This window comes from Cryptomeria japonica, chromosome 3 (assembly GCF_030272615.1).
Source record: "Cryptomeria japonica chromosome 3, Sugi_1.0, whole genome shotgun sequence".
Lineage (NCBI taxonomy): Eukaryota > Viridiplantae > Streptophyta > Pinopsida > Cupressales > Cupressaceae > Cryptomeria > Cryptomeria japonica.
Genome location: NC_081407.1, coordinates 486,575,048 through 486,597,702, shown reverse-complemented (window position 1 = coordinate 486,597,702; position 22,655 = coordinate 486,575,048). Strand labels below are relative to the sequence as shown.

The 22,655-nt window shown below is 35.3% G+C and overlaps 1 protein-coding gene across 1 annotated transcript; it reads left to right on the top strand.

The window, feature by feature from the left end:
• The first annotated feature begins 247 nt into the window (after positions 1-247).
• On the top strand, positions 248-21,219 carry LOC131045076 (translocon-associated protein subunit alpha). The gene is made up of 8 exons (XM_057978596.1): positions 248-536; positions 11,618-11,776; positions 11,913-11,963; positions 12,118-12,206; positions 17,951-18,028; positions 18,177-18,380; positions 19,247-19,315; positions 20,741-21,219. Exons 1-8 carry the CDS (start codon positions 461-463, stop codon positions 20,807-20,809), a joined length of 795 nt encoding a protein of 264 aa, XP_057834579.1. The 5' UTR covers positions 248-460; the 3' UTR covers positions 20,810-21,219.
• The last annotated feature ends 1,436 nt before the right edge of the window (positions 21,220-22,655 follow it).

The following is a 22,655-nucleotide window of genomic DNA, read 5'->3' as shown; positions in this document are numbered from 1 at the left end:
GGGCACACCCAGTACAATTGCTAGTACTATATTATGTATATCCTAAAAGAAAATTAAGATAAACATATTTTACCTCTAATGAATGAAGGCCCATGAGTTTTACCCGAACAATGAAAACAATACTAGCGAAGTACTTATTCTTTTCTCTTGGGTGTACCCATTGCAGACCAAGGTGCAATTTTTATGTATATCCTAAAAGAAAATTAAGATACTATATTAGGCATATTTTACCTCTAGTGGATGAAGGCCCATGAGTTTTACCCACGGACAATGAAAACAATACTAGCAAAGTACCATTTAATGGGTTATTCTAAGGGGCCCTAAGTTCAAATTGCATCATCGCCGCTGGGTATAAATTGTTGATCAGATCATCTTTACTACCAAAAAATTTAGGGAGCAAATCAAGTCAAAGCTGAAAGAGGCTCGTCATCAGGGGCAGGGTTTTGGAGCAGGCAGAGGAATGGGCATGGCGATCCCTCGTGTTGGTATTATTCTTTTCATATGCGGATTATTACTGGCCTTTCCATGTCTCCAAGGTACGCCCCAAATCTTCAGATTTTGTGAAATTTGACTTCTCAAAAGGCTTATTTACAATCTTCTGGGGTTATCATATGCAGTGCGCCGATCTGTACTTTCAGACATTTTCATGTATTTCTTATGTCTCTCGTTAGTTTTGCTTTGTCAAACTCTTAGATTGAGACACGTGCTATTTGAAATATACGTTTTTATTGAGCTGCTGTTAGGTGCGTAAAAATCCAAATTTATTTGTCTTACAGTGGGTTTCTTCATCGTTTCCTTTGGAGTAAAAGTAGTTACTTTTATGGTTAAACATCTCGAAGATCCAAGATTTTTATCTATCTCTATTCTCTAATTTCAGTTTCCATGACCGAATTATATTATGACCGATCCGGAATAATCTGCTGCAATCTTAGACCGTGGATTTACCCAAACGGCCACTGAAAGCTCCATAAGAATTTTTTGTGGATCCCGTCAATTAAGAGGGATTTCTGTGTGGGCATTTTGGAGTGTTTGCATAAGTCTGATTAGTATAAAAATCTAGAGAGTGATCGGTTCTCAATAACATAGAGGCTATATTTTCACGAAGGCTGTAATGAATACGGTTGATCTCGTTGGATCAATAAATGCAATTTAGTTTCAAAGAAGGAAGCTTCAAAATTTTTGTTCTATAATGAAGTCATTCTAACCATAAACCTTAGTAGTAGGTATAACTTAATTAACGTGGACTTAGCTTGGCAATTCGATTCAAGCAAAGAATACCAGGAAGACTCAAAAAGAGGTAAGGAAATGTTTATAATTTTTCAAGATACGAATTCTACTATGGACAAATATGCTTTTACTCAGATTTTTACGCTCTGGATATGGATGGGTTTGATCTCGCTCTTCGTTATCCTTGACTAGAGACTTTGGGATTAGTTAATAGTAACGCGCAAATGAAGTTCACGAAGCTTTGGAATAAGAATAAGGCAATCTTGCAAGATATTACATGTAGTATGGAACAAGTCAAGCCCATGTGTTTGAAGAGGAAAATAAAGAAAAGGTTCAAGAATCAAGGAACGCTTATATTCAAGAAAGGACTAAGCGAGGAAGAAGTTGAAGAATCCAAGAGAGTGGACAAGAAGATTCCGAGAGTTGGCAAGAAAGGTAAGTGTATGTCATATAGACATCGACATCATAATGAGAGGGGACTATGGAGTCATGATACTATGCATCAAAGTTGCATTAACTATGGACATACAAGAAGGAATTAAAGGAGCAATTACAATGTGTTGACATGGAATCAAAGGAATAACAACTATCGACATTTGTGACATTAGAGAAGCAACCATATGGCTATTCACGAAAGCAAAGGGGGAGTAATGTTGGAGGTGAACAAAATTAGAGTAGTACCACTTAATATCAATTGAGGCTTGGGGACAAATACAATGAAACAAAACTATTAAAAAAGATTATATACCAATGGATAGATGATATAGCATGGCATTGTATGTGTAATTATTTGCAAAAAAGTCATTATTTGTTTTCTTCTCATGTTTTGAAGATGAAACATGTCAAGGAGGGATGGGATGTTATGTGCCTAAGAATATGGTATAATGGGGGTGATGAAGATGTTGACATGTGACACACATCCTTTTAGTTAGTTATGATGGATGATGAATAATTTGTGTAATTAATTAAATTGGGTAGTGAGTGATAGAATATACTATTATTAGGAGTCATACAATTGTAACATTATGATTATTATGTGCTTTATAAAGCATATACCATTTAAAATTTTATTAATTGATAATCTAATAAACTATTGCATTGTTAATTATTTATACATGGTAGTTTTGAATGGGTGTGGCAACTATTATTGTAGGTATTTTGCCATACATTCTATTATTAAGGAGTTTCTCACTCATTGAGAAGATAATTACTTTTTGGAGAATATAGTGAATTTTATCACTATGCGCAAGAGGTATTATTGACCATGTGGAAGTGAGGAGAATTGAATTCCACTAGATTCAGTTTGTCAGTTTACAGACAATAATGTAAGTGTTTTAGTAATAAATTGATGCTTTGTGGGCTTTTTATTGTTCATAGTTATCCCACTTTAATTTGTGTATTAGTGTAATTGCGAGTATATTATTTCATTTGTATAGTATTTCAATTTGTTCAATTAAACAACAAGTCATTCTATATTGGGATTAGTGATTTCCCCCTACATTATTTTATTAGGAGGTCTATATATGAGAGGAATATCATTTTAAAGACTATGTGAAGAGTATTGTATTTGATTGGCATTTCAAGTTGAGATATGACATGGAGTGACTTATTCCATAAAGATTATTGTATTGTGCTGCCCTACCTTAATGGTTTTCTCTATTTTTGGATATATTGGATATTATGGGATCTCTTTCCACAAACATATCTTGTGTGAGTAATTTATATTCTTTTGTTTGTATATTACTATTAATATCTTGCATATTTTTGTTATCATACATGTGGGACCTAACAACAAACTCTACATACCATTGTGTTGTTGTTGTTTCCTTGGACTCGAGTTTCACAACCAATGAGATGCCAGGTATTGTGTATAGCAACACGCTTCATTGCTTTCCTAGATTTAACTATGTTACTCTTAACAAAGTGGCTACAACTATATTTAGATCAATTGCTCTCCTTATTGGATGAACTAGAAACTTGCAAATGGAGGGGAATGGCAAGTGTATGTAGCAATTATAGAGACCCACTCAGCTCTAATTATTGCAACTTTCTCCACACTATACATTTTATTGAGGGTCTTCATAAAGGCTAACTTGATATCCTTGTCATCATAGGAACAATTGTATTAGGTTTCTCTACATGAATATTGGATTCGCTTCATATAAAACCATGTGCAAAAGGGTGTTTGACTTCTTCTGCCTTTTTTGAATGATGTTTTGGACTGTTAGCGGTAGAATTGTAGGGTGGGGTCTATCTACCAAATCTCCAACTTTAATTTGGCCAAGCATGCTATCTATGGACCCATAATTTCTTCAATGTTGGGATTGTTGACATTCTCATATTTAATGAATAGAAAATAATGGACACAATAGATGTGATGTATCTCACTTTTTACCTAATTGTATCATTGATCACTATCTTCTTCATTCTCTTCCCTTGATCTATGTTGGAGTCACCCCAACATAGCCCGCCCTATGTCATGATTATTAGTTGCAAGCTCTTGCAATTGAATCATCCTCTACAGTAAAATGAAGTAGGATACAAACCTGACTTGAATAGGTGAAGTAACCAATGATGTGTAATGTTTGCATATGGCCGTTTGCACCTCCTTAGCATCTGCAACAACCTACTTAACCTACTCAATTTTTGCCAATGCCATTGAGTGCTTTGTTCATTGCATGCACTTAACATGGGGTCTATGGGGTGTGCTTGTAGGTAGAATCAACTCTGTATGTTGCAATTTTGACCACCCCCACTATATTAGAAGGTTCACACTCCTCAATTGCATCTCTCAGAATTTCATATTGGAACTTTGCATCCTTACTCTTTCTAGAACAGTTATCTGACCTAAGGGAGCAAGGGCTTTCCTAACCTTAATGTAATATCCCCTTTCTGTTTTTTTGGAATAAATGGATTGCTTTTTTGGGGCTGCTTACAAATTGAAATAACAAGAAATGCAATTAGGTACATCAACTATAATAATTCAGTACTATTCCTCGTATCACATTATCCAGATTTGGCAACCTGAATGTCCAACTAAACACCAGAAGCAAATTAGAATGGATTAATGAATGTACACAGTGCTGATATAATAATACTATGACATGGACTGAAAATTATTAAGACCTTGATTGATATGCGTATTCAGTAATTCTGAGAATACAATGACATGCCTTACAAATATCTCTTAGTACTTGAGTAGAAAGTATGAAACCACAATCGACCAAAGATCAGCTTGTAGGTTGTGATGACAGCTGTTACAGGGTGCAGCTCAGACACAGAATCACAGCGACTGGATAATGACTTTCAGAAGGTGTGATGGGCATGAGATATTCAAGTTTTCAACACTGCCTTCTATGAATAACTTATATCCTTCATAACCATCCCACACAGTGCCTTATTATGATCTAGTTATTATGGAGGCAATGCAGAATATATCATATAAGTTGCAGCACTTGGCACTTTCTTCTCAAGTCTGCATCCAACCTATATCACCAGCGCTCCTTCCTTTGGATGTATCATATATGATTGAAGCTGCTGTTGGGATGCAAACTGGATCGGCTGATCAATTTGAATCCAGCGCTTACAAAGAACAGCAATTAGATAGGGTATGGTGATGAAACCTCTGTATGATGGCGCTCCAAAGTGAGCAACAGCAACATATATCAATGTACTCTAATAATCTGCAACGAACCTCATAAAATCAACAATATTCAGCTCCAATGAGACCCTCATGTGGAAAATCTCTAGATGGAGATGAAGGTTTTCATCCCCAATTCAAAAGTTGAAATCCAAGAAGGTTTTCAACTTCCAAGATTCCTAACACCCAAAGGTTTTCATCCTTGATTGTAAAGATCGAACCAAAGCTCATTTTTGGAAAGTGAAAATGCCAAGTGAAATCAAGAGGATCCTCTTTGAATCCAATCGCCCAGGGTACATCAATTCAAATTTCCCTCCAAAAGTATTAAAAAATTAAAAATACTTTTTTAATATTATGGGTTCAAAAAACACTTTTTATTTGAGTATGATAATCCTTTTTTAACCTTTCCATTTAGGGCCTATCAATTCAAATTTCCCTCCAAAAGTATTTAAAAATACTTTTTAATAGTCAGTGTTTTAAAGAACACTTTTTAATTAATTATAATCATACTATTAAGCCGCCCCTTTTAAAATAGACTTATTGGGCCCAACTTTAAAAATTATCATTTCTGTTAGTTCTGGAAAGGGGACATGACATTTAACTATCACATTGATGAGTAGGTGTCTTGATGTCCATCTGTCCATCCATGATAATGTTGCACCCATGTGCGAGCCTTGCAACTTCATCTCCTGCATCAATAAATTCACCTTGGAATGATTCTATTTCAACATTGTGATTCTCAACTTTATATCACTTGGAGGCAATTGATGTACTTGCTTTGCATGACTTTGTGGAAATCTCCTTGAAATATAGGACATTGAGCAGCATGAATCAAAACATAGTTGGCAAAAATATTTGCCAATGGCACCATATACTTCCTCTGTAGTGTCCACATGGAACAAATATGCGTGCATATAACAGTTTGATCATCTCTGCTTTCTCATATCATAGTTTGATCACATTTCTTGAGGGAAGTACTAGATGGTATAAAGATGACCTTATTTTACAGTTTGATCATCTATGCACTCTCCTCAAGTGTCAACTTATTAAAAACTGCCATCCTTTGCAAGAAATATGTTGAAGGTATGTATTAACTGTCATAAAGGCTGCCCTTCAATTAGAGGCTATTTCAGTATTTTAATTTGCACCTTTCAATGTGGCATAAAATGGAGCATATGTTGGGTAGAACCACTCTTCGACTTAGAAGGGGAAGTTCCATGTAACACAAATAAAACCTAAAAACCCCTAATTATGTAATTGCTTCTTGGTGTGACTTTGGGTGTTTATGCACAGTGAACAAAGCTGAAGGTGTATCTTTAAGTTTGCAATCAAACAAACTTAAATAAAATTTTATATCTTTTTGACCTTGGACTAGGCAAGAGGCTGAAATGCATCTCTATTCAAGGTGAGGTTTCTATTGTAGAAAGAAATACCGCCCGAAAGGAAATGAAAATTGCAGAAAAGTGAAAACCTTTCTGAAATCAGCTGCTATTTTTTTAGATCAATTAGTTGAGGGATTCTATTGGGCCCTTTCCCAAACTGAAAGAAATGAGGTTCAGACTAGGATCCTGGCATGCTAGGACACCAACTAGCAAACCTCAAAATCAAACCCAAAATATAATAACACCCAAAACTAGTCATTCGGCCGATATTCATAGTCTAAGAGACTCTGGCCTGGGCTGCCACTAGCCTTTTGCTATGAGTGAGAGAAGGCCCTCCGTTGTTCATCAAGAACCTTCATGTATTGCATCTTGAGCTGCCATCTAAAGTTCCTCTACCTCTGATTTCTGACCCCTTTGTTTTTTCGGATTTTCAGGAGGCTAAAAGTGTATTCATTGAAAACTCACTGAGTTTTTCTGCTCTGCGAATTTTTCTGACTTTTACTCGCCGAAAAACTCGCCCGAAACTCGCGGAGTACTCATTGAGTTTTTTGCAAAAACTTGGCGAGTTTCTATAAAAAACTCGGGTACACTAAAAAAAGAGCCCCAAACATGTCAAAAAATTATCTATTTTTGTTTCTTCACGTCAGTTTCATTCTCTTCATTAGAATATATACATGAAATATAAGTATAACATTTAAGTATAAGAAAGAAAAAAGACATTTTGTTATACTTTAAGTTATATTTCATGTATATATTGGCAGGATGTTTGAGAGTGGTTTCAGATCTCTAGGAGTTATAATGCAAATTCTAGGTTTTAGAAGATCTTTTAATTTTTCAGATAGTCAAATTTTAGTAATCAGTATGCTCCTATCAACATTCTCTCGCTCTCTCTATCTCACTCACTTTATTTGCCCCGAATTTTAGACCTATCCATCTCCCTATCACTCTTCCTCTATCCCCCTCTCTACCACACTCCATCACACTCTCTCCTTTCTCCCCCAAGATCTAGACCTATCTCTCTACCCCTCTTTCTCACCCTCAGACCTGGGCGAGGGGTGCTACTCTCAACCTAATTTTAATTTGCAGATGCTTGGTGCAAAGTTGGGGTGGAAATACCCCACATCTCAAAAAATTTGCCCTTAAAATCTTATGTTAGCTTTGTAGTTCATCCAATTGCTTGGAGCTTGTTTGAAGCAATCCACACGAAGAAGAGGAGCAAGTTAGCGCATAAACGCCTCAATGACCTTGTCTTCGTGCAATATAATCTTCGATTGCGCGTATGGAAGGTAGAGGAAGTAGAAGGTGGTCCAATTGACTTGGATGATATAGATCCTTACAATGATTGGACATCACAAGAGCATCCTCCATTGTTTTCCGAGGATGACATCACTGATTTGGAGAGGCAGGCTATGGAGGAGGGGGGTGGATTTGGTTTCACGTTGGATGACATTGAGGAGGAAGAGGACGAGGATGAGGATGAGGAGTCATTGCCAGTGTCAAAAGCAGGCGGAGACATAGCTTCATCGAGGATGGAGGACGAGCCAGCCATACCGAGCAAGGAGGCACAGTCACGCCTACTTCAGACTTCTAGAACTAGACCCTCTAGTTCTACCTCTCCCCTAGTTTTTGCTAGAGTTGGGAAGAGGAAGTTGTAATTGTAATGATGTATTTACTTTTGGTTTTACAAAAACTATTTACTATTTTGCTTCCAGGTTTCCAGCCATTAGCATTCCTCATGAGGATGCGATTTTGTAGACACTTTGCATTTAAATATATCTAGAATCAGCTTGTTTCTTTTGTGTTCTCATATATTGACTCATTGGATGCATCTTCTCATTAAATTTAAGCGTGTTTTTAAGTTGCCGAGTTTTTCGCCGAGTTTTTCTCGAGTTTTTTTTTCAGGCCTTGGCAAGTTTTGCCAAGTGGCGAGTAGTTCATCTATGATTCAACCTACCCTTCCAACTGCAATAGACAAGTCTTGAAACAGAATCCGAAACGCTACATCCATTGCTTGTGCCTTTAAGCCACTCAATTTTTTTCATCAGCCTATCACCAAGATTTTGCTACAATAGCTCTTCATTTTGTTGCTTCTCTGTGTCCTTAGATGGAATAAAGGTTTGGAGGACCAGTAGAAGCAACCATTATTTCCATCCTTGTCCAATTTTTCCTTTGAATCCAGTGAAGGTTCAGCCTCAGGTACCTTTGCCTCACAAGGCATTTTGCTTGAGAACAGGCAAGATAGTTTCATTAAAAACATCTAAAAAGAAGCCCTTGGAAATCAACCTATTGATTACATGAGTCAATTGAGGACGAAATCAATAGAATGGAAGACTGGCCAAGAGAGGTCTAGCAATAGATTGACCCTAGTAAAGCTTCTCAAAGAGTCATTTCTTTAAGGATCCTACTTGATGAAGGATCCTATATTAGCTGCCCATAAATGCAGCATGTCCCTTGATTTGCATACTAGAGGAAGGTTATAGAAATGGGCTCATAACAGCAACCTAGAGAAAACAACCTCGTCTGGGTCAAAAAAGGATGCCATTGGCCTAAAAGAGCCCAGCTGTACCATGAAACCATGGTCCCTGTTACCAAATCCATTACTTGTCATTTGAACCATAGTTGGAAGACTTGTGGGACTCGCCAAGACTTGCAAGTCTATTGGTGGGCCGAGTTGATTCGCCAAGGACTTGTGAGCTGAGTCCAAACGAGCGAGTTTGTGTCAAGGACTTGCATGAGTCCTAAGTAGGGACTCACGAGTCTGACTTAAAGACTCGCCATGCACAGAAACATGCCCAACAAAAGAGATAAGAACACGTCAAAAAATTATCTAAATTTTTTTTTTCAAGTCCGTCCCATTCTCTTCATTAGAATATATACATGAAATATAACATTTAAGTTAAAAGTCTTTTTCCTTTCTTATACTTTAAGTTATATTTCATGTATATATTGGCAGGATGTTTGAGAGTGGTTTCAGATCTCTAGGAGTTATAATGCAATTTCTAGGTTTTAGATCTTTTAAATTTTCACAGTCAAATTTCAGTAATCAATAGGCTCCTATTAGCATTCTCTCGCTCTCTCTATCTCACTCACTTTATTTGCCCTGAATTTTAGACCTATCTATCTCCCTATCACTCTTCCTCTATCCTCTCTCTCTACCACTCTATCTCACTCCCTCCTCTCTCCTCCAAGATCTAGACCTATCTCTCTACCTGTCTCTCTCTCACCCTCAGACCCCAGCAAGTGGTGCTACCCTCAACCTAATATTGGTGAGCTGGAGAAGCCACATCGGCCTCCTAGAACTAGACCCTCTAGTTCTATTTTTCCCTTGGTTTTCACTAGAGCTGGGAAGAGGAAGATGTAGTTTTCTCTTTAGTTTGTTCATTGTAATTTTTCACATTTGGACATATCGGTATATGTAATTTTGTAAACATTTATAAACTTATGCTGCTGTTATACATTTTAAAGTTTGAAACAATGAGTATGAATGATGAAATTTCAAATATTGAGTCATTTGACATGTGTAATGTTTCAATTATGGCTCTTATGTTCTCTAAATGCATTATTTTCTTCTTGTTTTTTTTGTAAACAACGGGTTTTTTTTGCTGAGTCCTTTCCCGAGTTTTTACTGAGTCTGAGTCCGAGTCCAATTTTTTGGGCTGCCGAGTCTGTGGCGAGTCCGAGTTTTCCAACTTTGATTTGAACAACCAAATTTTAGAAGAAATAAGTCCTCAAGGAGAGCAAAAAGTGAGGGAAGACTGATATCTGGCTACATAACCTTCATCTAGTTAATGAAAGCAAATTCTTTCACAGCCTTACCCAGAAATTTGTCCACCAGTGACAAGGGTTCCTGCAGGATAGAGTATTCCTCCACATTTTCTACAGGCATTTGCAGCAATGAGGGATCCTGTGAAATGTAGAGTGGGACATACATCACCAGCTAAAATCGATTCTGCTCCAACAACTCTGACTGGCAGTTCATTCTGGGAGCACTCAACCTATACCTTCTCCACATTGGATATAGCAGTTGGCTTGTTTGTGATATCCGATGCTTGCTCACCTGCAATAGAAGACTGAAACTCTGTTTGCTTACCTTGATCCGACATCGTGGAGTGAGATATGCCAAAAAAAAACTACATTCATGATATGGGTTAACCATATTTTTGAATTGTAGAACCTTTGCAGGAGGCACCATTTCAGCTGCTAAAGACTGATATCTCTCGGTGTCTTTTAGATAGATATATTTAAGTTATCTATATTAGTTCTTCAGCCTTCTTTGTGGAGTTTCATGGATTCCATCTTATAGAATAACATTTTCACAAGTTCCCAAAGTAAAGGATGGAAAAATGCTTTTGCAGAGTGGCATTTGTGAGCATGTTGTAGTCTAGTCCAATGCTTGTGAGTGCTTGATCTTGCTAAACTCTCGAATTCTGAGGTTAAGGTTTATCAAGCATATATCTGGGAAACTTCACATCTCCAGCTTGGATTCTACAAACATGTAGTCATTATGTGCTAATAGCTTCTTGTAGCATCAGGTGGATGGAATGCTTTGCAGACTTTCTATTTCAGTAGAACATTTACATATATGTAAATTAGAGCGCACATTAAAACTTTAGGATTGTGACCCTGATATCATCTCTTTGAACGGTATATTTTGGAATTTTAGAGTGCTTCCATTTTATTGTAATTGTTTGTTATTATGGAATTATTTTGTATTCCCACTGAGTTGTGTTTATTTCAAAACTGTTTTCAATCTGTTGAAGCACATTTACTATATTAAACAAAAAGCAAAAACAATTCACAAAATCATGTTATGTGCAGGTACAAAAATATGTGCCTCTAGTTTTTTTGATATAAGCAAATAAATGGTAATACTACAATGCATCTGTCTTGCACCCAATTATTGGTGCATTTAAATAGGAAAAAGCAGACAGTGATTGATGGGTAGATTCTACCAGTCATGGTAATCAAATCTCCAAAATAAGCAGATAACAAATTGGAGATACTTTGAGCCCACTAGACATATGACTGATATTACAAACTTGTTGAGGTTGAAGTCAGCTCAAAATTTGCTCCTTTAGCTAGTCCTCTGACTAGAGCAGCTATCAGATAAATAGAATTCTCAAGATATCTAGGAAATTTTAATTTCTTAATTATATTTACAATAGATAGTGATAAACTTTTCGGAATAAAAAACTAAAAACTTAGAAGTATGCATTCTAAAGAGGAGGGCTCAATTGGCTAAGTTGTTTCATGTAACCTATCATTTGTCCACGTCTATGATATTACTTTTGGGTCATGCGCTTTTGTTTATTGTCAGGAGTCTTGCATATCATGTTAGTGCTTAATCCTTTCATGTTTTACCTTGCAGTTGTCATGTGTGATGATGCTTCTGCTGGAGCTGTAGAAGTTGGAGAAGATGGGGAGCTTGGAATTGTTGGTGATGGTGTCCAAGATTCTGTGGATTCAGTTTTAGGACCTGCTTCAGGAGTAGATACAATTTGTTTTTTCCCAAAAAATTCTGACAAATGTATGACCATTGAATAATTTTTATCAATATCAGTTTTTTTTTTAAATATTGGTCTTGCTTTTGTCACTTTGTATGCTCAGGGAAGTGGTTCTTGTCTCATTTGTATCATTTCTAAGTTGCAAAAAATTGGATGCAGTGATTCCAGCAGGCGGGGAAACAGAGATACTTGTGGGAATCAATAATGAAGGTGATCTTCTGAAAAGTTTTTTATGAAATCTTTTTATTTTGTTTTCTATATTAAATCTTTTCTTACTAGGAATATAAAGTTTTTTGAGCTACTGATTCTTCAATGTGCTATTAATTACACATTAATATTTAATTGAAGCAATATCTTGTTTCAGGGGAGTCTTCTTTGAAGGTGCTTTCAATCAAAGCTACCCTTCATTTACCGTATTATCACGGGATGCTTGCGCAAAACCTTACAGTACAGGTAAGTACATTAATTTCATAGAATCTCTTGGGCTTGCACTGAGTTGCAGTTTGGGTTGTTTTATAGACAGTCTTGTTTCATTTTCTAATTAGTCAATTGTAATAACTAACAACTAATAGGTGCATATCAAGTTCAGTGCTTTTATGATTTTTGGGGACAGTGAGATAGATGTTGGGAAGGTGGATATTTTTCTGAATTTGGGATGGTGGGCAGATGGCTATTAAATTAATAAATCAAAAAATTTGAATATTAGAAATTATTAAAGAACAACTCAAAACAAACTTGAAAAAGCTGCATTTAAAAAAAAGTAAATTCAAATTGCTGAATTCACAATGATAATGACTACATCGATTCAGCGATCCATTTGATTACATGATATTGAGTATTCATCTGACCAATTCGTGAATGGTGGATACAAAGTACAAACTAGAAAGTTACAAATTTGGAGCTGAGAATCAAAACTAAATCAAAATGCCAGAACAAGAAATGCATAGCTGCATTGTGCATGAAGGTCAATAATCAGAGTCATCATTTGATCGAATGCTGTCAATTGTTCCTATCATTGGAATGGTTGGACTCAACTGGTTCTTGTATCTGCACCCCAATCAATAGGCTGCACATCTTAATCCTTATCAAAAATTGCAACTGCTGTTTGGGTTTGTATATATCACCATCTTGTTGGGTTCTCCTTGTATTGAACTGTTCAGTGATCATTGAGAGTGAGACACAAAACACTATGTGAAACAAGCTATTGTATAAGAGGTTTAGAATGTTATTAATGCCGAGAGGCATTCTACAATGGCAGCAAGGGGTGGAGTGAAATGGTGTGTGTGTGCTAATGTTAACTTTTACCTTTTAGCTTAAATTTGACAACCATTCACATGTCAAAATATTAATATTAATTATAAAATTAATATTTTTAAAATAAACACCGTATAAAAAAAATACCGTCATCAAAATCATAATTTTAGATAGATATATAACTATAAAATAAAAACAAAGATATTTAAAAAGAATCCATCATTTCATAATTACAATATTGTTTAAAAAATATATATTTTTATAAATTTTTTTTTTTATATTTTTTTCAACATGATAAGAAATCTAAAATTTAAATGTTAAAAAACTATGTCAATTATTGAATAAAAAATTTGTATCAGAGAAAAAATAAATATTGTAGATACAATATAATTAATGTCGAGAGGCATTCTACAATGGAAGCAAGGGGTGGAGTGAAATGGTGTGAGTGTGTTAATGTTTAAATCTTTTAGCTTAAATTTGACAATCATTCACACGTAAAAATATTAATATTAATGAGAGATAAGAGTGGCATGAGCGGACATGGAGGAATAAGGAGAAGAATGGAGAGATAAGGGGAGTCAAAGACCATGACCAGCTTAAGACATATCGTGGAGGTGTTAATGCCTCAGCAGGTCAATGCAAGATGTAACCATGGGGATGGGGTCCCCCATTGTGACCCTACTGGTTTGTAGCTCCAGTCAAAAGCAAGAAAGAGACCCACTAACTGAAAAAAAAAAATATTAATAGTAATTATAAATTTAATATTTTAAAAATAAACATCATAAAAAACAAAATATACCCTCATCAAAATTATAAATTTTAGAAAGGTATATAAATGTAAAATAAAAACAAAGAAATTTACCATTTCGTAATTACAATATTCTTTTTAAAAAATATATAATTTTTTATTTTTGATAATTTTTTGAATAGTGATAAGAAGCTTAAAATTTAATTATAAAAATTAATGTCAATTATCAAATAAAAAATTTGTATGTGGGAAAAAAACAATGTAGATATAATATAATTTAAATATCATTGTATGTAGTAAATATAATTTAAAGTGAAATAAAAATAGTTTTAAGGTAAATAAAATAGTTCCAATTGATATCTCTCGGCATTTGGTTAGATAGATGTATTTAAGATATCTATACTATTTTGAATATTTTTGTATGTGGTAAATATAAAATAAAATAAAATAAAATAATTTGAGGTAAATAAAATAGTTCCAATTGATATCTCTCGGCATTTCTGTAGATGTAAGTATTTAAGATATTTATACTAGTTCTTAATAGGCTGGATATTTCTTTATGTAGATAAATTCCTCTTATCATTAGAAGAAATAGAAACTCGTAGAAGGAAGTGAATGACAAGTGTACTGCAATGATAGAGGCTCATAGAATTGCCTCTTGTTAATGGGTTTGTCCTATGCAATATTGCCTCTGTCTATCTTTGTTGGCTTCTTTTAGCCACCAAGTTCAACAATTATGATCCAATCAACTCTAATTATTGCAGCTTCCTCCATAGTACATTTGACCTCTACATCATCAATGGAAACAACTGTATTTGGCCTCCCCACAAACCTTTTCAGATTCACTGCATATGTGGCCATGTGTAAGGGTGTCCAGCGTCTTCTACCTCCACTGAATGATGGGTTCAGCATCCTCAAAGTAGAACCATAGGGCAGGGTCTTTCTAATTAATTGCAGCATTCATCTGGCCAAGCTGGCTATCTATGTACTCATACATCTCTTCAAGATTGGGTCTGTCAGAATTCTGGGATGCTAAAAAGGTTAGTAATAAATTTGCATTTTGTAGTTATAAAATGCAAATTGGACTGTAAGTTTGAATTTCATCGTAGTTAGAGTTTGGCTCAAGACTGAAATTTTGTAGATTGTTAGATGCTGATTGGACTTCAAAGTTTGAAATGCATTCTGCTTGTCGGCTTCCAAAGTCCAAAGTAAGATCATGTCAGAGTTAGACTTGGCCCTAAAATTTGCATAAGTGTGAATTAGTCCCCAAAGTTTAAAATGTACAATGCAGACTGTCTGTCAGGCTGCATGTGTTCAGTTGTAAATTGGATTCCAAAGTTCGAGATGCAGGTTTGTTGAGGCTTGACATTAGGGAAGTGTTTGATATTGCAGTTTGCAACTCAAACTTTGAGGTTTGATGGGCTGCAAAATGCAATTTGTATCCTGAACCCCAAAGTTTGAGCTGATGCAGTTTGGATTTTGAAGTCCAAAATTTCTACAAATTGGACCTTCAACTCCAAGCTTCCATATAATTGTTCTATTTGCCCTATTTCTTGAGATGTCAGGGGAGTGGCTTGGAAGACAAGTTGCAGGGCTTAATAAGTTGGCTTGGGAGCTTGGACTCTCCTCTATGTAACCTTTTTTCAGTTGTATTGGGGTCCAAAGCTTGAGATGCAGTTTTGTTGGGGCTTGACATTATGGAAGTGTTTGGCAGTGCATTTTGCAACTTGAACTTTGAGGTTTGAGGTGTTGCGAAAATGCAATTTTTACCCTGAACCCCAAAGTCTGAGCTGCTGAGTTGGTACTTTGAAGTTCAAAATTTCTACAAATTGGACCTTGAGCTCCAAGCTTCCATAGAATTGTTCTATTTGCCTTATTTCTTTAGATGTCAAGGAAGTGGCTTGGAAAACAAGTTGCAGGGGTTAATAAGTTGGCTTGGGAGCTTGGAGCTTCCTCCATGTAACCTTTTTTGAGTTCATCACAGAGTTTTGAGCCTAAGGTGTTTCAAGTCTGATCAGTTGTGTCACATTGTGCTGTGCATTGGTGTGTGTGCCAAGCATCACTGCTTGGTTCTGTTGCACCTTGGGCATGAAGGAGTGTAGTGTGGCTTTTATAATGTTCAATTTGATTATCCTATTTTTAGTCATTAATGTCTTGGTTGCAAGCTTGGGGCATTACAAAACAATAACCATTTCTTTCCTAGCAAGTCACAAGTTTGCCACAGAAGCATTTACCAATGGCCCTTTAGGTTCTTATAATTGTTTCTCCAACTTAGGTAGAGCTGTTTTGTTCTTTGGGAGTAAGAGCTGCAAAAGCCAAAGCTGTTGTGTTTTGTCGGGAACTGACACAACCCATTTTTTATGAGTTCCTCATGAATGGATGATTTGGACATTAGAGATCCAGAATCCCCCATGCCAAAATCTCCCAAGATGGCCTTGATGAAGGTGATTGCAGCTTGTCACAATTGAAGATAGTATTCAGTTTTTAATCCAAAACCCTACTTCTACATAGAGGGTCATGGGGAGAGGTTTAGGACTTTTGTCACACCATTGAAACCAATAGAAGAGAAGTCACCTAAAGCTCTCCAAACTAAGATTTTCTCTAAACCTACGATTGACAATTTACACAAGAATCCCGTGGAAAACTACTAGAGTTTCCCATTTATCATCAAATAAACTAAGTGTTTTCATATTTATCGTCATTCCCATGCACTGGACGTTATTACTAATGCATGAGAAATAAACTAAGTGTTGTCATATTTATGAAGTAGTGCTCCCAATTTAAAACTTGTGAAAGGGCATTTGAAAAATTATTAGCTTGAACATGGCGAAGACTTGACATGGCTGTGGCATAATCTCATAGGTTGGGGTGGTGAGGAATATTATGTGTAAGACTTAACGTGGCTTTATAATTGCAATTGAAATTCTTCAATCCTGACCAAGGTTTGGGGAGTGCACTATATAATGTTATGAAGTGGATCTTGATTAATTCTTTTATTGGCTAGAAGGTTGGCTGCCTTGTTAACTTCCTTATAACTACACAATTGCATTAAAAGATTTGCAAATACTAATTGCATCCTCCAAAAGGCTTTGAAGTTTCTAGTTTGGGCAAATGCCTTTGTAGAGACCAGTAATAACCAGCAGAGAATCTGCTGCCACACTAGCTTTTTCATGCCCAAAGTTTAGCTAGTGATAATCCTGTAGTAACTACATTGTTTGTGCAGTTACCTAGAAAGATGGATCATAGAACCACCATGGACAAATGAGCCTTTTTCATCCTGGCTAATCAGCCCTGTGCTGGCCAACCCTGGGCTTTGTTTAGAAGTCCATCAAAATTGAGCTTCAGAAAATCCACTGGGGGTGGGTCTTAACCAAACTGGATAGTTTCTTGCTAATTCTCTCATAACCCTTCTAACAGGGGATGCCCTTTAGAGTTCTTTGTATGCATGCTTGAGAATTTAATGTTTTAAACTTACAAACCTTTAAACATCTTCTGAAATTTTGCAATTACCTTTTCAATATTTTCTCTCTGCAACTGTTAGCCCCATGCCCCACAGTAATCATCTATGTGATTGCTTGGACATATTCTCTGTGTTCGACTATGATAGCCTATTAAGAATTCATATGATATTTACTGTTTGCATATTAATGAAGAATTATACTGAAGAGAAAATGATATCTTATCAAGACTGCAGCTAGTTGCTTGTGGTTTGCTTAATGTGGGCTGCTGTGTAAACCATTATCTCTCTCATTATTATGTTACACTTTTATAGCACCACCTGTGATTCTTGCAGTTCAAGGACCTAAAAAGTAACCAGAACTTTATATGTTACCCATGTCTTATCCAGCATCATTGACAAATATATGATGGTAACATATAATTGGTAGTGTTTCTGTAGGTAAACAAGTGCTCACACATAGACAGATAATTAGGATACCTTATAACAAATATTGTTCTTGATAGATCATGTTTTTCCTGGTCAGTAATAACTACACCACTGTTTCATTTGAATACTCAAATAAAGATAGACAAGTGTTTTCACTTTTCCCTGTACGATTACCATGAGCTGTACAATATTAGCTGATTGTATTGTCTTCTTAGGCAAGCTTGTTACCTTCATTTGTTCATTGTTCCTTCATTCACTTTACACTTATCATTGATAAATTGGAGTTGACATATTTCTTTTCTTTCATAGGAATTTGTAAATGCCACAGTGCTTCACTCAGCTCAAGCAACATTTCCATATTCCTTTACTGTGAACAAGTACTTACAGGTGAGTGATAGTTGATAGTAACTGTCAGTAAGCTGCTCAATGTTCAGATAAATGTGTTTTTTTTTGTGGTATCATATACATTTTGGTCAATATTCTGTAGTTGAGACCATGGTTATCGAATGAATCTTATGTTTAAAATTTTCCACAGCCTGGCGAGTTTACCCTTGTAGGCAGCATGTTTTATGAGATAGATGAACAGCTGTACCAAGCTGTGTTCTACAATGGCACTGTTGAAGTTGTTGAGGGTACAGGAATATTAAGCGGCGAAACACTCTTTTTAGTTACTCTTGGACTGGCCCTGGTAGGCCTTTCTGGCATTTGGATTTATGGGCAAATTCAGCGAATTTCTAAGGTATGAATAGGATCTCACTATATTTTAGCATCTATTGTATTTTATTTAGTTTTTCAATTGAAATAGATTTTATTCATTTTTAAAGGAAATGACAAGTAAGACTAGTGAGGTTCCAAAGAATAATTTGAACCCATTTTTGGAAACCTCTAAAGCAATAGCTTTAGCATACACAAGGACTCCAGAGAAATCTGTATCATCAATAATTATTTTGGGCTTGAGGAAAGGCAGAATCTCTTGACAGAGATAATGATATTGCAGTGATTATTTTTCGCGGTTCCTATTTCATTTTGTCGTTTATACTGTTGATGGTACACTGTTAAGTGTTAAATGCATCTGCTGGTAACTGACTTAAGCCTGAATAAGCCTTATGGTGAAGGCATGCGTGCTCCAAAGAAAAAGTAACTGCTTTTAATCCAAAGGGTGGTAGGATTGTACACCTTGTTGAACTGCTTCTACAAGGGGCTCCAGTGTGCCAAAATAGTGTCTTGCTTGGCTGTGATTCTGTGAACTAAAAAATACCATGGATAAATGTGAATTCTAGGAGGGATAATTTTGAAAATTTCAAGTGCTGATGGTGAAGGCATGTGCACTCCATTGTGGAGGCCATATAATATGAATCTAGATAGGGGTAAGGTTGTACACCTAAAACAATATATGGTTAATGGGAATAAAATTCCCGTGGAATGGTCGCATAAGATGATAACAGGGGTCTCATACAGAAAATTCATGTCTGGCTTCATGGTGACCTAAAAAACTAATTGGAACTCAATGGTATCTATGTTTACTTTTGTTTATGTAGAATGTAAAGAGAGGGAGAGACTGCGAGTACTTGGTTTGAGAGTACTAATTAGAAATGATTAATGTAGAAAACCAAGAGGACAAAGAACGTGGAGGTTGGAACAAGAAGTGCAGACACAACAAATGAGTGGCTTCAGGTATTTTCTGACATTTCATAAATGAAAATGAGTGTCTATTGGTGCAAGATGATTCTAATGATTGCTGTTTAATAGTCAGAATACAAAATATGTTACTTTATCCAACTTCACAGTGACCTAAAATTACTCTCGACTTTATTGTATAATTGGTATTTTCACAATCTTCTAAAAAATGCATGAGTGTTGTGTTCCTTTGTTGGTAAAATTTGAAAATAAGGTTCCATTTTAATTCCATGTTGTATTGGGTGTGATGGCAGTGTTAGATATCATCTGGAAGCCTTATTACAATCCTACTCTACTCAGATGGATCAATCAGCCAAGTTTCTTAAATTGCCAGGCCATTTTGAAACCAAAATCTTAATAGTATCACTCAGTGTAAGAGCCAATGGTTATAGCTGACATGTCATGATTCATGGGTTTGAGTAACTGTCTCCTTCATCACATTTTGGAGGTTTTGGAATTGAGATCTGTACTGATTTCCCCTTTATAGATGAGTAGAACTGTGGCCCATAGAAGCATTAATCACTAAATGATTGTGAATCTGACTGTTGCATGATTTTTTGCAGTTGAGCATATCATGATTTTTTCAAGTAAATTGTGGGTGCTCAGCTTTTCCCAATTTTAAGCCCACTTAATTACCAAAACATTGCCATTAAACCATCTAAATCAGGATAAAGTGGGATTTTGAACAATATTTTGATGATTATGAACTATTTTTACTGGGTCGGCTGATTTTTGCTTTTTTTCTTCCAAAAAGCCTTATATTTTCCTTTTTTTTTTAAACCATGAGATATTTTGAAAAAATCTTTATCTTTTGGTTTCCTGATTTATTTCTGAGAACTACTTTTGCTACTATTGCATGGCCTGCTTAGGTAATTGTCATGCATATCTCTATCACAATTATAATTGAAGTGTTAGATATCTGCCTATTAGCCAAAGACGTTTCTGCTAGAAGAAATGTGATTGGACTTTTCCCCGTTTTAGGATTGATGCTATACAAGTTGCACTTTTTTCTGAAGACTAGTAAGATACTGCCTTAATTGAATTGATGTTGAAAGCAAAAAGTAGAAGGATTTATTTTATTCTTTCCTGGAAGTTGGTAACACTTCTATTTGGAAGCAAACAAGTTTCCGGCTCATATTAGTTTTGCTATATTTTTTCATATTTTGTAAAGTGTTGGCTCATGTTGGTTGTTTAAGGCAACATCAAGAACTGCACTTTTATATGTTATTGTAATCTCAATACAATAGTCACCTCCCGATACAGCTGTTTTATGTGTATGAAATGTGATATACCATGCATTTTGGTTTTTGTACTTAGTATGACAAGTTTTATTAAAATATTAGTTGTATCTACTTAGTGACAAAAGATAGTTATTTTGTTTCTTTTGTTCTTTTTTGATTCAAATTATTTTGTTTTATACAGGGAACCGCCTTTACCCAAACTCTTGCTAAAAGCATATCTCAGTCACAGAAGTCAAAGAAAAAGAAGTAGAGCTGAAAGGAGTTTGCATTGAATAGGAGCTTCTTGGTGATGGATGCTTTGGAAACTAATATCCAGATGCTGGATGCTTTCTATTGTTGAGGTCTTTGCATTTTTCTTTTTGTGAAGGCGATGGTGTTAGATACAGAAATCTAGTTAACCTTTAATCTTAACCTGTTCTCCTCTTTGGGCAAGGTTACATTCTCTCAAAATTTTAGAGAAGACAGGTCTTTTACCATTGATACTGAGCTCAAATAACGTTATCACCTAACCTGGCAATCATGTTGGAATTTCAAAATTTTCCTCATCCTTGATGCAAGCTTTATTCCATCGCATTAAAGCGGCTTTGGATTTCCCATAAAAAGTGTGAATTAGAGCTGTTATAAATAATTTGAAACTAATTGGAAATGGTTTGTGAATTATGGATTTTGGTAGTAACAATGGGTAAAGGTCTATAAACAACTATTTGAGGTAAATTATTATCAGCAACAGAGGATCTTGTTGTAGATGCTAACTATTATTCTGCATGTTTTATTATTAACACCTATAAAGGTAGGGCAGTGCACATCAAATTATAAAAGATTGAAGACATTACCAAATAGTTGTAAAAATGATAAATCAAACCTTACAAATAGCTATAGTACATGATCCGAGCTTTTCAATAATGTGTTTTATAATACTATTTATGTCGAGATTATATTTGAAATCAGAAATTAGAGGATTAGATTGTACATAGGAGTTAACAATACATGAATTTGCAAATACAAAATGTGGAAATCAAATGTTAAAGGCGTATGTAGTTTTTATTGATTGTAGTAATAAAAAATCCTAATTCTTGGACATCAAGCTGTTTATCCATAGGCGGTGTATTACTGTCAACACAACTCCAGGAGAACCCATTTATCATACATCCTAATGTTAAATTGTATTCGAAAATGATGAATGTCATGATAGGCTAAGGATTATTAATTGCAGGTTTTATATTGGTAGTAAATAAAATAGACTTTTATCACAAAGTTGACGTGAATTTTATTACACAAATATTTTTTTCCAATAATAGATCATGCCTTTTTGACTTTTATTTCATATTTGTTAACAATAGACCTGGTCCTTGGAATTTTCTAGATATCTGTTGCAATGCTTATTTTTTCTTTACTTGCGTGTGTTGTATTTATTTGAGGATTAGGGAAAATGCTTTTGTAACTTATAAGCTATGGATTAAATAGCATGCTACAAATGTTATTGTGAATGATTTCTCAACAACAAATCAATCAATAGGCTTAAAAAGTTTCATGGTATTTGTCAAGATGATTTGCGCTTGCAGAATACATTTCCAAAGGGCATTGGTCTCAATATTTCAGTCTTGCGGAATCATTAATTTCAATTTAAATAAAAAGTATAGAATTCACGGCTCTCCATTAATGTTGCTAGATTGTTGGATAAAGATGATCTCGTAACCTCTCCAAAGGGTAAGTAAAAAAGATGGTTTGTTTGCGAATCAAGTGCTACTTTAGCAAGTTGAGTTAATGTCTCTTACATCTTTGATTGTGATTATTCATTAATTAATTTTTAATTAACTGATTAATTAGAGGCTTGAAATTTCATATTAAATAGTTTAGTTTTTCATTTTTCATTTTTTCTAGCTGGTTGGACGAAGGCAAGTGTACAACGTTTAGTATTAATTTTGTTTTATTACTGGCTATGTTTTTAGCTGTCCTTATGAATGTTTGACCTGTTATAACTATTAGATTTTTTATTTCTCAGAATTTGTTGCGATAATTTAAATCTAAATTTTATTTGTTAACATCGGAATAAAAGGATCTGGTCGTTGATGGAGAAAATTCTTTGCTCTTGGAAA